The 14,001-nt window shown below is 48.9% G+C and overlaps 1 protein-coding gene across 1 annotated transcript in view; it reads left to right on the top strand.

Annotated features, from left to right (window-relative positions):
- LOC134048165 (hydrocephalus-inducing protein homolog) overlaps positions 1-14,001 on the top strand; it is an 82,229-nt gene that overhangs the window by 19,302 nt on the left and 48,926 nt on the right. The window contains exons 10-20 of the mRNA XM_062499765.1: positions 228-327; positions 1,530-1,648; positions 2,829-3,052; positions 5,001-5,068; positions 7,264-7,496; positions 8,288-8,388; positions 9,639-9,774; positions 10,219-10,383; positions 11,310-11,462; positions 11,935-12,009; positions 13,256-13,494. Coding sequence (XP_062355749.1) covers positions 228-327; positions 1,530-1,648; positions 2,829-3,052; positions 5,001-5,068; positions 7,264-7,496; positions 8,288-8,388; positions 9,639-9,774; positions 10,219-10,383; positions 11,310-11,462; positions 11,935-12,009; positions 13,256-13,494 — 1,613 coding nt within the window. The remainder of the gene's footprint in view (positions 1-227; positions 328-1,529; positions 1,649-2,828; positions 3,053-5,000; positions 5,069-7,263; positions 7,497-8,287; positions 8,389-9,638; positions 9,775-10,218; positions 10,384-11,309; positions 11,463-11,934; positions 12,010-13,255; positions 13,495-14,001) is intronic.

Genomic DNA, 14,001 nt, shown 5'->3' with positions numbered 1-14,001 from the left:
CCAAGAGCTTGTGTCAGAGCAGTAGGATTGTTGTGGAGAGTGGGAGCTGATCAGCTGAGCATTAAGAGCTTCCAGCACTGTGTTGAGCTGGGTTTGGAGTGTTTCCTTGGGCCCCTTGTGTTGTTCATTCATCATTGATGCTCTAAATAAAGGCTTAGAGGACTGAGGTTGAAAACAAGAAATGTGAAGTTGGAAGATTAACGTTTTGCTGTCTCTTTGTGCCTTAGGAGGGAGAAATTGGGCCGAACTGTTGCACCAAAATCAAGGTGACCTTTAAACCTGTAGAAGCACTGGAGTATCGAAGTGTGGCTTACTGCAACATCTCAGGTACAGCTCCTTTCCCCTGCTTGTCTCACCCACAGTGAAGCCATGGTGCAAGCCTGAGCCCGCTGGGCTCCCCTGTAACTGCTGGGAAGAGTCCCTGCTCAGCAAGGCAGAGCTGGCACATTCCCACTGGCCCTGCAGCTTCCAGGGAGTCTCTCGTGCAAGGCCAGGGCTCAGAACACCTGTGTCTGGATTACTGATCCCAGAACAAGCCAGGCAGTGCAGGGAGACGTTTTCATGCCATGACTTTGCCAGCATTTCCACAAAGGGCAAAGAGCTACAGAGCAGAACAGCTTTAGTGAACCAGCACTAGGCCCCTCTAGACCACTGACCTCCAGGATGGGTCCATTTGACATGGATCCATCATCAGGCAGTAGGAGCTGAGTTAGAAATGTGCTCCCTGCCCCTGGATCACATCCCACTGCCCAGACACCAGCAGACCAGAGGTGGCCGAGTCCTGCTGAGCCCAGGGTGTTTGTAGAAGGACCACCCTTGGCCAGCAGCTTCTTCTCTCCCTGTGTGGGAATTGTCACCTTGCAGCTCTATGGAAGTTGAACACAGTACTGAGTGTCAGAAGTTGAGGACTTTGGCAACAAAGTTATGTGCTACTGGGCCAGGTAGTTTGGCAATTGCCAAACTCTTTATGAGCTTTATGCCTTCACTGAATGGATTTCAAAGCTCCTCTAAGTGAATGGGAATGAAACCATAGAATCATAATATATTAAGGATGGAATGGACCTTAAATATTCTCTAGTGTCAAAGCCCTTACCATGGGCAGGGACACCTCCCACTAGACCAGGTAGCTCCAAGCCCCATCCAGCCTGGCTTTGAACACTTTGGGCTGGAACCTCCACAACTCCCCTGGGGAACCTGCTCCAGTGTCTCAGCACCCTCACAGTACAAAATTTCTTCCTAACATCTAACCTAAATTTCCTTTCTTTCAATTTATACCCATTACTACTTGGCCTGTCACAAGACATCAGAGATGTTTTAAACTCAAACTGGTGGCTAAAATTGGAAATCAGCCCAAGGAATGGCTTAGAAATTGGAAGTCAGAAATATCCTGAGGGAAGGGTCCGTATCTTCTCCTGGAACATCAGGAGCTGGTCCCATGCAGCTCAGAGTCTGGGACTAGCAGTAAGGCAGCCTGGAAAACACAGAATAACAGAGGGAATTATTGTACTGAAATGGACATTTCTCCCCAGGCCGAGAGAGCAGGCTGCCCCTGCGCCTCATCGGGGAAGGCCAAGAACTTTTGGTTGAACTCAGCTATCATACACTGAATGTTGGGAAGATTTTAGTCGACACCCCCCACGTCTATGAGGTGAGCAGCATGGCCTAGGGATGGATCCTGATGGCTCCTGAGGCAGCAGCAAGCCTGGTGGATCTGTGGAATTCCTGCCAACCTGGCTAGTTGTGAGCAGGGAATATTTGATGTACTGGTCAAATCTGGGAGGTCAGGAAGGTGTGTCTGTTGTTCATGAAACCCCAATCCCTGCTTTTGTGTGGCCTTCCTTGGGGATCAGCTGGGAGGCTTCCTGCAAAACAACCCCCTGGCATATGAAACCAACACTGGATCAAAAAGCTGCATGTTCAGAGGCTTTTGTGGCAGCTCCAGACACAAGGCACCTTTGTACTGAGCTGTTCAGAAGCAGCTGGAACAAACTGGCTACGTTTGAGCTTCGGTCCATTGCAAACAGTTTTCAGTCAAGTGTCTCCTGCTTATTCTTGGAAGTCACAGGAAAGCCATCCAGCCCTCTGGCTCAGTGCTGGCCCTTTCAAAGGGCTTGGCAGTTCTTCCCTTGCTGACCAGTCCCGCACCACACTTCAGCCTTGGTGCATCTCTGACTCTAGAAAGAGAAGAGTGTTCCTAGGAATAAAGCAAAGGATTTTTCTACCTATTTGCTTCCCCTGCAATAGTGTCAAGTTTGTTAAAAAATAAAATAAAGAGAGAGCAACTGGAAGAGGTAAAAAATGAGGCACTACATCATGCCAGACACTTTCAAGAGCTTGGCTGTGGAAGAGAAAGACATGCTGAGTTTTCTTACCAAAAGATGGCGCTGTCTATACATTTTGATGCTGATGCCTCATTTTCAATGTATTGTTCTCATGATATGGGACAAGGTGAATGAGTAGATGGTACTGCTGGAGCTGTGCTAACTGGGCCAGCAGCAGCAGCTCTGTGGTGATTCACTGTGCAGCTGCAATCACCCCATGCTGCTCTCAGGGCCAGGTCTGAATGAGCTTGCTGATGCTGACCAGAGGTGGACTGCTCTGTGTCCATGGGATAGCCCCAGAGTGACTCTGGTTATGTGGAGTTAATACTGCTTTGCATGCAAACCCAAAGGCAGAACTTGTCCTGTTGTATTTTTGTGACTTCTGCCATTCAGCAGCACAAAGCATCTTCTGCTGCTTTTTCTGGGTGTTAATCGTGTCATTAGACAATAATTCACACGAAGGGAAGATTGCACATGTATTTCCATTTTGCTTTTCTGCTGCTGCAGGTGAAACTGATTAACCAAGCACCTATTGATGCTCCCTTCACCTATGTCCCTTCAACCACAACCGTGGGCTACTGCTTCAAGTTTGCACCTGAGGAGGGCATCATTGCACCAGGTGGGATCCAGACCATCCAGATCTCCTTCAGTGCCACCGTACTGGGGAGGTTTGAGGAAGAATTCCAGTTCAGTGTGGCTGGATCTCCTACACCTGCAATCCTGACAATCAAGTAAGGACTCTGGGAGCTTACTGGGCCCATCTGTAGCTGACTCTGGGACATCCCCCACCTACCTCATTTTGTGGTGGAGCAGAGAAAAAAGGCATTGCCTGAGGTCTTAATCTTGGCTCTGGTTCTGGCATCCCTTTAATGTGGAGGTATCTACTGCCCTGTGTGGCTACCTGGGAGCTGGAGTGACTACTCCCCGTATGGTGTCTCATGCTTAGGCTGTGGCAGGCAGTGGGATGGATCAGCTTTGGGCAGTAGCTGCTCTGGGATGTCCCACCTGAACACTCAGCAAGGCCCCAGGGCTTTGGAGATGGGCCAGCCTGGGTGATTTGGCACCAGCAGCAATGGTTTTAAAAACTCCCCTTAATAATCCATCCCAAATGGGCAGCAGCAACCTCACCTCACCTCACCTCACCTCACCTCACCTCACCTCACCTCACCTCACCTCACCTCACCTCACCTCACCTCTCATGGGCATGGTGTGGGGGACAATCTGTGCTCCCAGCTCCTGTGCAGAGTGCTCTGGTACCTTCTTTCCACAGCCAGGAAAAGGCTGATGTGGGAGGCAGGGAACCGTGCAGCAGGAACTGTCCCAAGGATGTGGGCATCATCCCGTGGGCTGGTGCCATTGTGAGATAATCCTGGCCCAGCAAAAGGGAGAAGGGGTGATAACAGGGGAGGCAGAGCTGAGTCCCCAGGACCACAGCAGCATGAAGGCTTGTCCCTGCTAGCCTGAGCCATGTGCTGGTAGGATGATGTAGTGTAAGCAGGAAAGCTGGTGCTCTGGAGCTTTTGAGCTAGGCTGTTGCTGTTGGGAGACCCTGGATCAAGGCAGTAAAGAATGAAAGCAATCTGCAGTCGATTATACCAATAAGATAAGGGAGACGGATAAAAAAGAACAAGAAAGTTATTACTTAGCAAGAGAAAAGTGGTGAGTAGGTCTTCCCATGGTAGGGAAGCAATTATGCTGACTTTGTTTTTGTAGGAAAAGTGCTGCTTTTTTATATTGGAAATCAAGATGGAACCTTCCACCGTCAAATAATTGATTTTCCTCTGTCCCTTCCCCAAACTTGTCGTGGGATGTTATGGCATAAGCAGCTTTCTCCTTGAGCAAGGGCAAGTGTGTCCTGTTGAGATGTGTAGAGCAGAGCCAGTGGCAGTCCAGTGAACACAATAGGAGGCACAGTTCACTGGTCCTTGATTTTTAACCAAAAGGCTGAGTGGGCATTGATTGGCCATGAAATAAACTCCTGAGTGCTGTGCAGCTTCAAGTGCTGACTTCAGTGGGTGTTGGTGACTTTTGGAGCCTGTCTGCTGAGTTCATGGATAGGTGAGATGGTGTGGTAGATTCAGAACATCCATGTTCGGCTGTTTAAGCTATTGCTCTTGACTGTGCTAGCTGGTGCACTGGTGACAAGCTGGTCCTTTCCTCTAGGATCCATCTGTCCACTGTTGCTGCTCTTCTCAGAGGAGGTTTGGGGCTCCCCTGGCTTCAGGTCTCAAATCTCTGTAATGATTGTGTGGGTTAAAATCTGCTGAGAAAGTTCCTCCATGGGAACACCAGTTACAATTAAGAAGCAGCAAAGCAGGGAACCTGTGGCTGGAAAGGCTGGTTACAGAAGTTTGTGGGGACACCTTTATGTCTGTCATCTTACAGATGGGGAAACTGAGGCACAGAGCCATGTCTGGGTGTGTGTTCAGGGTCCTTCATGGGACCACCAGCAACTTGGGGGCTTTTCCTGCCTGCCCTGTGCCCAAAGCCCCATCCGTGGCTGTGGCTGCTAGCCACTTGGGCTTTAGCTGCCTCCTGTCCACATGACACTGTGCTGAGCACATGGTGGTGTGTTGATCTGAAACCCACAGTGCCCCCGACTAGGTTTTCTGCCCCCAAGCCACTACAGCCAGACACTTTGCAATTGCCTTTAACCAAGCCATTTCCTCCTCATCGCAGGGGACATGTCTGTGAACCGACTGTACACTTCAACGTCGATGAGCTCGACTTCGGTGACATTTCCTTTGGTGAGTGTTCCCTGGGCTTAGACACAGCATGAGGGATCTGTGCATTCCAAAGTGGAACGCTTGAATGTGAAGGCATCCTTCACTCACGTTCTGCCACTGCAGCAGCCTCTTCAGTGTATGAACTCCAGGGCTGCTTGTGCCTCAGGTAGCATTTTGCCATTGTGAGATCAAATAGTACCAAGGAATAGAAAGGCAGTATTTTTGGTATCCCTGTCCTGGTTTAAAAGACAGATGTCTGCCAAGGAAGGTGGGAATCTTCCTGAATGGGAAGATGACCCCCTCCCTCCAAATTATTATACCTTTGAAATTCCAGGGCTTCCAGGCAAAAATATGGGAAAAGGAATAACAGTTCTTTACTAGAATATATAAGGACAACACATAGAACAAGACAATAACTGAAGTTTCCAACCCGGAAAAAGTACTGTTTTTGCCCTTTGGTGTGGTTATGATCACAGGCAGGAGGAGCTGTGGGCTCTGGCAGGGCAGTGATCCCCTCCCAGCTGGCACCGGCAGGGAGGGCAGGGAAGGGAGGAAGGGAGGGAGGGAAATCACTCCTTCTGCAAACTCACGAGCAGCAGGGGATCTCAGCAGTGCCAAACAGCAGCAGGCAGAAGCAGGGAAGGCAGGCGAGTTTGATGATGGTGCTGAGCTGCAGCCTAGTGAAGTGCTGGGGACAAGCACTCAACCTCCCACAGCACCACACGGCTGAGCTTCCCCATCCCCGAGTGGAAGGAAGGACAGGTCCGCTCCCTGCAAAACCTCAGGTCCCACTTCAAAACCGCCCATGGCATCATGCCATAACTCCCAAAAAACCCTGAACAGAAAAACCCAACCCCCCACAGCCAAAATCCCCCAAACCCCCATCCCCCTTCCAAGACCAAGAGGGAAATTCACTACAAAGCCTAAACCCACAACAATGAAGTTCATGAACTTTCTGAGAAAACCAATTGCCTTTCCCAAGCTGCTTCTTCCCCACCCTGCATCACCACTGAGGCACTTGTTAAGTTGCCTTTTGAATAAATGAAGTAAGAAAGGCATCAGGTAGAAATACTGTTCTGTAACAGGAGATTGGTCCTGCTTAATCCCATTTCATTCCTAAGTTTTCTTCAGCTGAAGGCAGCTGTTGTATCTTTGAGTTTTTTTAACTGCTGATTGTTGTCTGCATGTGGTGACCTCAGTCTCATTTGAGGTTTTGACATCTGTGTTTGTCCTTTTTGTGCCTCTCTTGCCTCCCTGCTGGAGTCACTGCTGGAGCTGGCACTGATCACTGTCGATGAGCGTGGAGAAGCCCTGGGCTGTGCCTGCAGTTGGCTTTTCCTCCCCATCTGTTTTCAAATGACTCTTGGTGAGCAGGCCCAGGAAGAAGTCTCCTCCACACAGAGCTGGCCAGCCAAACCATATATCCACTGCAGAGCAGGTTGTGGCCGGTGCCTGGGTTCTGCAGGACATCCTCACCATGCATGGCTGTATCTCTGGCTTTCCAGCATGGAAAGGAAATCTCACAGCTAAAGTGGGGTAAACCCTTGCAGGCAGCAATCACAGTGAGCAACACGGGTGTGATGTCCGGGTTTTTTGGGTGAGATGGGAAATGGTTACTAATTGCTAATCTCAAAGCAAGGCTTGGGTTTGCCTGCAGTTTAGTGGGCTCTGAGCTGTCATGTGCTCAGTCTGTTTGGCCCAAACCAAGAGATGCCTTAAGGATCCTGCAGAGAAAACCTGCATTAGAGTGCTTTGCATCATGTTGTAGTTCCTGATTCCATCCTCACTTTCTTTTACTGTAGCTTCTTCTCAATGACAATTCAGTGTTTATGTATCTTGAAAGCAGTGGGAGTGTTGGCAGACGTAACAGGGAATTTTACAGCTTGAATTTTCAGAGTAAATGCTCAGTGTGGGTACACACTCACCAGTGGGAAATAACTGGTGCTGGTTTGGGGCAGGTGAGGGAGCTCCTCCCCATCAGAAAGAGAGAAGCTTGCAGAAGTGTTCAGCGGGACTAAGAGTGGGCATTTTCAAGGCTGCACTCTGGAATCAGTGTCAAAGGGAACTAAGTGATGATTCATTTCTCATGCAGCTTCTCAGTGAGCTGTAGTTCAGATAATAAAGAGCTAAACTCCAATCACACTTCTACCAGGATATTCCCACCAAGAGTCGTGACGTAATTGCTGCCTAAATGGATATTTGTGTCCCTTTCCTAGGCTTTCCCTACACCATGACCTGTCGCCTCACTAACCCCTCCCCAGTGTCCCTGAGGTTCAAGCTCCGCATGTCTGACGATGGCACTCAGCCTGCTGTTAGCAGCTTTGATCAAATACACAAGCATAATGACCCATCCTGGAAGCACGGAATTCATTTTTATGTGGAGCCAAGAGAGTTTACAATGAATCCCAGCCAAGGGACCATCCTTCCCCAGGGACACCAGGATATCGAGGTATGGGAAGAGTGGAGCCGGTGGGGCTGAAGGTTCACTGCAGAGTGGGAGGGCTCTAGCTCTGCTGCCAGCTTTGAGCATCGTGTGAGGGAGAGATGTGCACTGGCGTGAGGCCTCTGTTAGCTGGCTGACACGGCATATTCCTCGAGGAGACCTGTTTCGCTTCCAAAATCACAAGCTGAAATCAAATACCCGATGGTCAAGTAGTGATGCTGTTCTTGTGTTTTTGAGAGCAATTTCTTTGATTGCAGGTGGGCAGAGGAAGGATGAGGACACAAGGTGGCTGTTAGAGAAATGTCATTGTATAAAGCAGTTTGCTTTTGTTCTTGGTTTCATTTCTCTTCTCCTGAGGAGCAGAATGATTTGTGTTCACCGCAGGGATCTCCAGTGGAGACAAAAAACTCTGCAGCCATGAACTGCCCAGCACCTGCTGGGCCACACTTTTCCCTCAGCTTCCTGCTGTAAAGCTGAACTCAGTCTGTTCAAGTCAGCAGATTTCCTCTGCATTTATGTCATTGTAGTCAAATTGGCCTCTTAATTTGAAGACAGTGGTGTGTAGAACTTTGTCTAATGTTTTGATTTAGCTGACCTATGCCCTGATAGCAAGGTATGTTTAACAAATCTGGTATTGCCCGAAGGCTTTTGTTACTCCAGAAGACTGTGTTCTACACATGGACCAGCAGAAGAATTAAGGCAAAATCCTCCCTTACCATGAAACAAAAACTGGAGGATATAACATGTGGGTAATGAGCTTTTGTAAGGAAGAATTTACTGTTCTTCTCTTCCACCAGGTGACCCTGTGTTCCAACACCGTGATGGAATTCTACCGGAGAATGCTGGTGGACCTGGAGGGTATTGGCAATGGAGTGGCATCAGTGACCATCATGGCCAGGTACCAGCACTTCCCTGGCCTCCCCCAGCACGCTGCCTTGACCTGGATTTTCTGGCTGGAGCTGCCAAGGAGACGTGTTGTTTAATGACCTCATGTTCTGCCCAGCCGGATGAGAGAACAGCAGTGCTTGGAAAGCAGCCTGTGCTGAAAAGCACCCCTGCTCACAGCCCAGCATGGTCCTGGGCCTTTTTCTAAAGGGACCAGGAATGATGTGATTTGTTGGCCTGGTTTTTGGTGCTTGAGGTGGAACAAATTTCCCAAGGGCCTCCTTTCCTCCTTTCTGCAAGAGGTGGAGTCGTGCTGGGTTGTAACCAACCTGCACTGGTTTGGGACACACCAAGCAGCTTGCTGAGAGTCAGGGCCTGGTTCTGTTAATGAGGGCACGTGACCGTGGGGAAGTGGCTCACAGCAAGAGTGATGAGAGCAGGATCTTATGAGGGGAAAAAAGCCCTTGATGTGGCCGGTCAGCTCTAGTTTTTCTCCTTCCCTCTGCTTCCCATTTTGAGCGTTAATGTTCTCAGACTAAAACCAAAAGTTGTTCTTGCTGCAGCTGCATTCCATTCTGCTATGCTGCCGCAGGCGTCAGTTTAATGACAAGAGAGATGCAGTTCCCTGGTGCTGTTCCCTCTCCCAGGCAGAGCCATCCAGTCAGTGCCTGGGCTGCAGTTTTTTTAAGCAAGTGCAACAGGGGACAGTCAGTGTAGAGGCGTGGGGTGAAGAACTGAGGGAGATGTAGGAACTGGGAAGGGGTGATCACCCACTCTGCAGGACAGGTGGTGTCTCATGCCCTCCAAGGTTAGGGCAAATTGTTGAGTTCTCAGGCAGGGCAACAGTGCCAAGGGAGAGAAGGGAGTCATTTTTATTGAGACACTAGAGTCGTGTGTTCCTTGAGCCTTGGTGAGCACTGCTCCTTGTTGGGAAGGTTCCCCCAGAGCTCACGGATCACTGGAACTGTTACAGGAGTTCTTGCAAGCCTTCTTGGGTAAAGGAGGGGCTGAGGCAGCTGTGGGACAGCTGTGCTCTGCTTGGGGCACTTGGCAGTCTCTGGGTGCTGCCTCTCAGGATTTGTCCCTCCTTGAGAGGACATGTTTGAGTGGGAAGACTTTGAAGGCAATTTATCACTGTAGGGCTGTTAAATTATCTATTTGACAATGACAAACATGTTATGCTCCAGTCTTCGAGGGTAAACATTCTCCATCCTCTCAGTATCTCAGTATCTCTGATTCCCCTGGGGTCATCTCATTGCCCAGATGTCTCGTTCCTGAGCTGCGAGTGTACCCTCACGTCCTGCTGTACAATGAGTGCCGCCTCAAGGTGCCCTACGAGAGGAAGTTCCTCGTTGTGAATAACACCGACCTTCCTGGCTGCTACGGGCTTATTCCCCAGGTTTGGCATCACATGCACCTCCTTGCAAATATTACTGAGGAGATTATTCCAGGGGAAAAGGGTTTGGATAAGTCCTTGCTGGTTTCTATTCAGTCTTAAAGATCTGCTGAGAGCAGGATCCTACCTGAATGTAAACTTTAGGATGCAGTGTAATCTCCTGAGGAAACAGTTTATGTTTTAGTCTTCAGGGTCTTTTCTTGTGGGACACCTTAGAGGGTTGTGAAAAGCTGCTGTACCCACAGACACCAGCTCCTGTGTTGGCAGCCTCCTTACAGAATCCCCTGAGGATGCTAAGCCTACAATTCTTGCATCTTGTTTCTGCCTTTTATCTTTGCCCTGGGGATTTTTAAAAATGTGTGTAAGTTGCCGTTGTGGTGGATGTTAAGGAGTTTAAAGTTTATTCAGACATCCCTCTGAAGTTGCATTTGATTCTGTCCCTTCTAGAAACGCAAGGAGGACACTCCTGTGTTCTACTCCAGCCCCAAACCCTGTGGGATTGTCCAGCCTCACAGCATTGAAGAGATTCCAGTTATAATCGAAGTCCAAACATTGGGCGAGCATCGCACCAGTGTTCTTATCAGCGTGTTTGGGGATGAGAGAAACCCACGGGTGAGTGCAAGGGGAGATGTGTGCCTTTGTGCAACTTGTCCTGTCAGGCTGCAAAGGGTATGGGGATTGTTCTGGGGAAACCAGGCACAGGCTGCTTTGGAGGACAGGAGGGATTGGTGGCATAAACAGCTCATGCCTTATAGGTGGTAATCTCAGTGTCTGACACAGAAAGTAGCTCATCTAAGCTGGAACCTAGGATAAAATCATTTAATTAATCTTTAAAATGCTATTAGCTTTGAAAACATCTATTTTAAAATGTCAACTCTCTGATCACAAAAGAGGACGTCAGAAGACTTCTGGGAACCTTGAGCTTTCTCTAAAAGAAAGGAAAGCTGGCATTTCAAGAGTAGTTGCAAGGATTTAAATTTATATTAAAACATATGGAAATGATGATGCCAAATTCCCTGGATGGCACCAAACATCTGAACCTGGGCCATTGTGACACTGCATGTAAATCAGTCAGTCAGGAAAGACAGACAGTTCAGGCTGTGCCCGGGAACCTAAGTTTGACAAAACAGTTGTTTCAACTATCAGGCTGCTTACCTTAAAGAGGAGGGTTTCTCCCCACCAGAATAACCAGTTGTTTAACTTTCTGCCTGGTCTTAACTAGAAATTTCTTGCAAAGCTTTTACCTTTGGGTCAATAATTTTGTAATTTGAAAGTTTCTCTTACCTTAATCCATTTTAATTTGGAGGTGAACATGTTTTGTGTGGGTTTTTTTTGTTTTGTTTTGTTTGTTTTGTTTTTGTTTTGTTTTTGTTGTTTTTTCCCCAAATGCCCAGTATTTCAGCTGGAGAGTGGTAGCTGTCCCTAAAGAAATAACTTGAGCAGAGTTGAGCTGTTTAAGCTTTTTTAGGTTGCCCTGTTGCGGTTTGTTTTGTTTTTCTTTTTTTAAAAAAATCTTTCTTGCCTGCTTCCTGAAACAGCATATAGTATTACAGAGCATTGGAGAGCTGACAGACATCAAGCTGAGTCCAGGGCTGATAGAGTTTGGTGTGATCCCACTGCTACAGCCTAGTTCACAAATTCTTACCCTCTTCAACAATGGTCTTATCCCTGTAGACTTCAGGATACAGATGGTAAGTATCTGTGGGGCTGTTTTCCAGGGAAATCCACTGGTCAGTAGCAGCCATTGCTTGGTTTTTATATGCCCGTTTTTCATATCGCCCTGTGTGAGAGGAGGCAAGATACTCCAATATTCCATCTGAGCGAGGCAAGAGAAACCTGGTTCTGGAGGTTTTAGCTGGGGCACCCTTCAGTGAAATCAGGGGCAGAGATGCTGGAGCACAAATTAGTCTGGGTTGCGTTGACAAGTTCTCCCTTAATTTTATTGAAGGTCTTTAGCTGTCTGTGTCACATTTCTGGAGTCTGAGATCAAGGGAAACCTGTGGTCCTTTGCTCTCCAGAGAGCATGGATTTCCCTGTGGTTTCCCTGTTCCATCTAGACTTGCTTTGTGCCAAGCTGCTGTTAATAGTGGAGAGCAGGGTGCAAGGTCTGTTCTCAGACTGCTTGTCCACACAAAGATGTGTGGGGGTTGTGTACCCCCACAGCCTCTGATCTCTGTGCCGTTGAAGAGCCTCTTTGGGGACCAGCTGCAGAGAAAGGCAGCTCCTCAATATGTGGAGGTTGCATTGGGCAGAAGGAGCTGGGGCTACTCCCCAGGCAGGGGGAGCAGGGCTGGTGCAGCCAGTGGAGGGCTTGTAGGCTGGGGCTGGGACTGGGGGGGAATGACTGCTGGAGGGGGCGATCTGTGAGGGGCTTGAGATTTGTTCTTCTTCACATTGGGTGTGTTGAACTTGTGGAGCTGATTAAAACCTGATACTATGGACTTGTTTGAGTCTGTGGATAAAGCATCAGGCCATGTGGGAGAGTCCAGGTTCAGCCTCCTGGGCCAAGGAGGAGAGGCATGAACTTTCCTCTTGCTGCTTTTCCATCTGTTTGGGGATAATACAACCTTAAAGTGAGGGATTTTTCCAGGACAGCTTTCTCTAGCTCCACAATGAAATTCTGCTTTCAGCCTGTGCAGGGAGCAATGCACCTTGGCTGGGTGGGCCTGGCGTGTCAAGGATGGGTTTCACAAGCTCGTACCAGGGCCGGACCTGCAGAGCTGTGTCTGTGCAGCTGTGCTGCTGCAAGGCCTTTCCTCCCTGCCTGGGGCACTTGCAGCTCTCATGCCCCATCTGTAGAGGGAGGTCCATGAGAAACCAGAGGATGAGATGCTTGGGAAGACCAAGCCATGCCCAGAGGGCAGGTCCTGCAGGATTTTTTTCTGCTTCCTGCTTTCCTGCTCTGCTATTTCAAGGTGCCACTTAGAGGTGACTTTTCCAAGGCAGAGGGCACTGGGGCACCTCTGTACAGCTGATGATGGGTGGGAAGCAGGGGTCCCAGTCCTTCAGGGGCTGTTGAGAAGCACTGATGGACCCTGGAGAATGGAGACTTGGGGGTTTTGCTCAGCTGGCTTTGCACAGCTATTCTTCAGGCTCTCAGCAGTGTCCTCCAGCTGTGTGGTTTCTGGAGTAGGATTTGAGCAGTCCTGGCTTCCTCTGGCCTTGAGCCTTTGTGGGAAGCCAGGAGAGAGAAAGCAGCTTTCCTTGGCGCACACTCCAGAGAAAGACTAGGGAAAGAACACACTCTTGAGGATAAGCATCCCTTGGGTTGGCCAAAACTGGGTTAACTAGGTGAGTCTGTTAAAGGAGGGGGAAATATGGATTGAAAAATTCTGCTGTTGCCTGATACTGTAGCTTAAATATAGAGAAAGTAAGGCTTTATGATTTTTATCCTCTCCCCCTTTAGTCTTTCCTTTTCTTATGTCCCACAAATAACCAGGGTGTATGGTTTCCATCCTAAATGCATATTATGCTTGTCTTACAGGGTTTCAAATCCCGGTACTTCAGTTTTGAACCCAAAGAAGGAGTGATCCCTGCTAGGGGCGAGTTTCCTGTGACTGTCACAGCAACCCTGGATGACACTGGGTTTTTTGATAACACTATCTATGTGTTCATTCACAACACCTTGTCATTCAGCGTTCTGGTCCAGGCTATGGGCATTGGCAGCACAATTGTCATAGACAAACCATTTGTCCCAGAGCTCAACCTGGGATACCAATTCAGGTAGGAGATCTCTCCACTCCCACCTTACCTCCTGTCTCAACAGGGAGTAGTTTTGCTGTAGTCCTTCAGGAAAGATCCTCTTCAGTGTTCAAAGCCCTGACTCCTTCCCTGAAGGCAGAGATTCCTTTAGAAACATGGGATGGCCAGTTGAATGTTGTTAGATGCCCTCAAAAGCCACTAAAAGGGAAACCAGTTGCTAAATGGCCAGTGAATTGTCTTTAGTTCTCATACATTGTCCTGACTTGAACAAGTAATGCTCTCACAGGCTCCCCAGAACAAAAGGTTCTGAAATGGTGCCCAGATGAGGCAGTCCCTCCATGTGGCTGAGGGACCAAGGGAAGATGGCATCACAGCCTTCCCTTCCAAAATGGTGCCTCTCAGGCAAGCAGGGACCCTGGGAACAAAGAGACAAGAAAGAGGGTGAGAACCCCCAGCAGGAGGGCAGGAGCTCTCAGAGCAGTTCCAGAGGCAGATGGAAACTTGCTGGTTTGTGTGGGGTCCACAGCA

The sequence above is a fragment of the Cinclus cinclus genome, chromosome 11, assembly GCF_963662255.1.
Source record: "Cinclus cinclus chromosome 11, bCinCin1.1, whole genome shotgun sequence".
Taxonomy (NCBI): Eukaryota; Metazoa; Chordata; class Aves; order Passeriformes; family Cinclidae; genus Cinclus; species Cinclus cinclus.
This window is presented reverse-complemented; position numbering and strand designations above follow the sequence as displayed.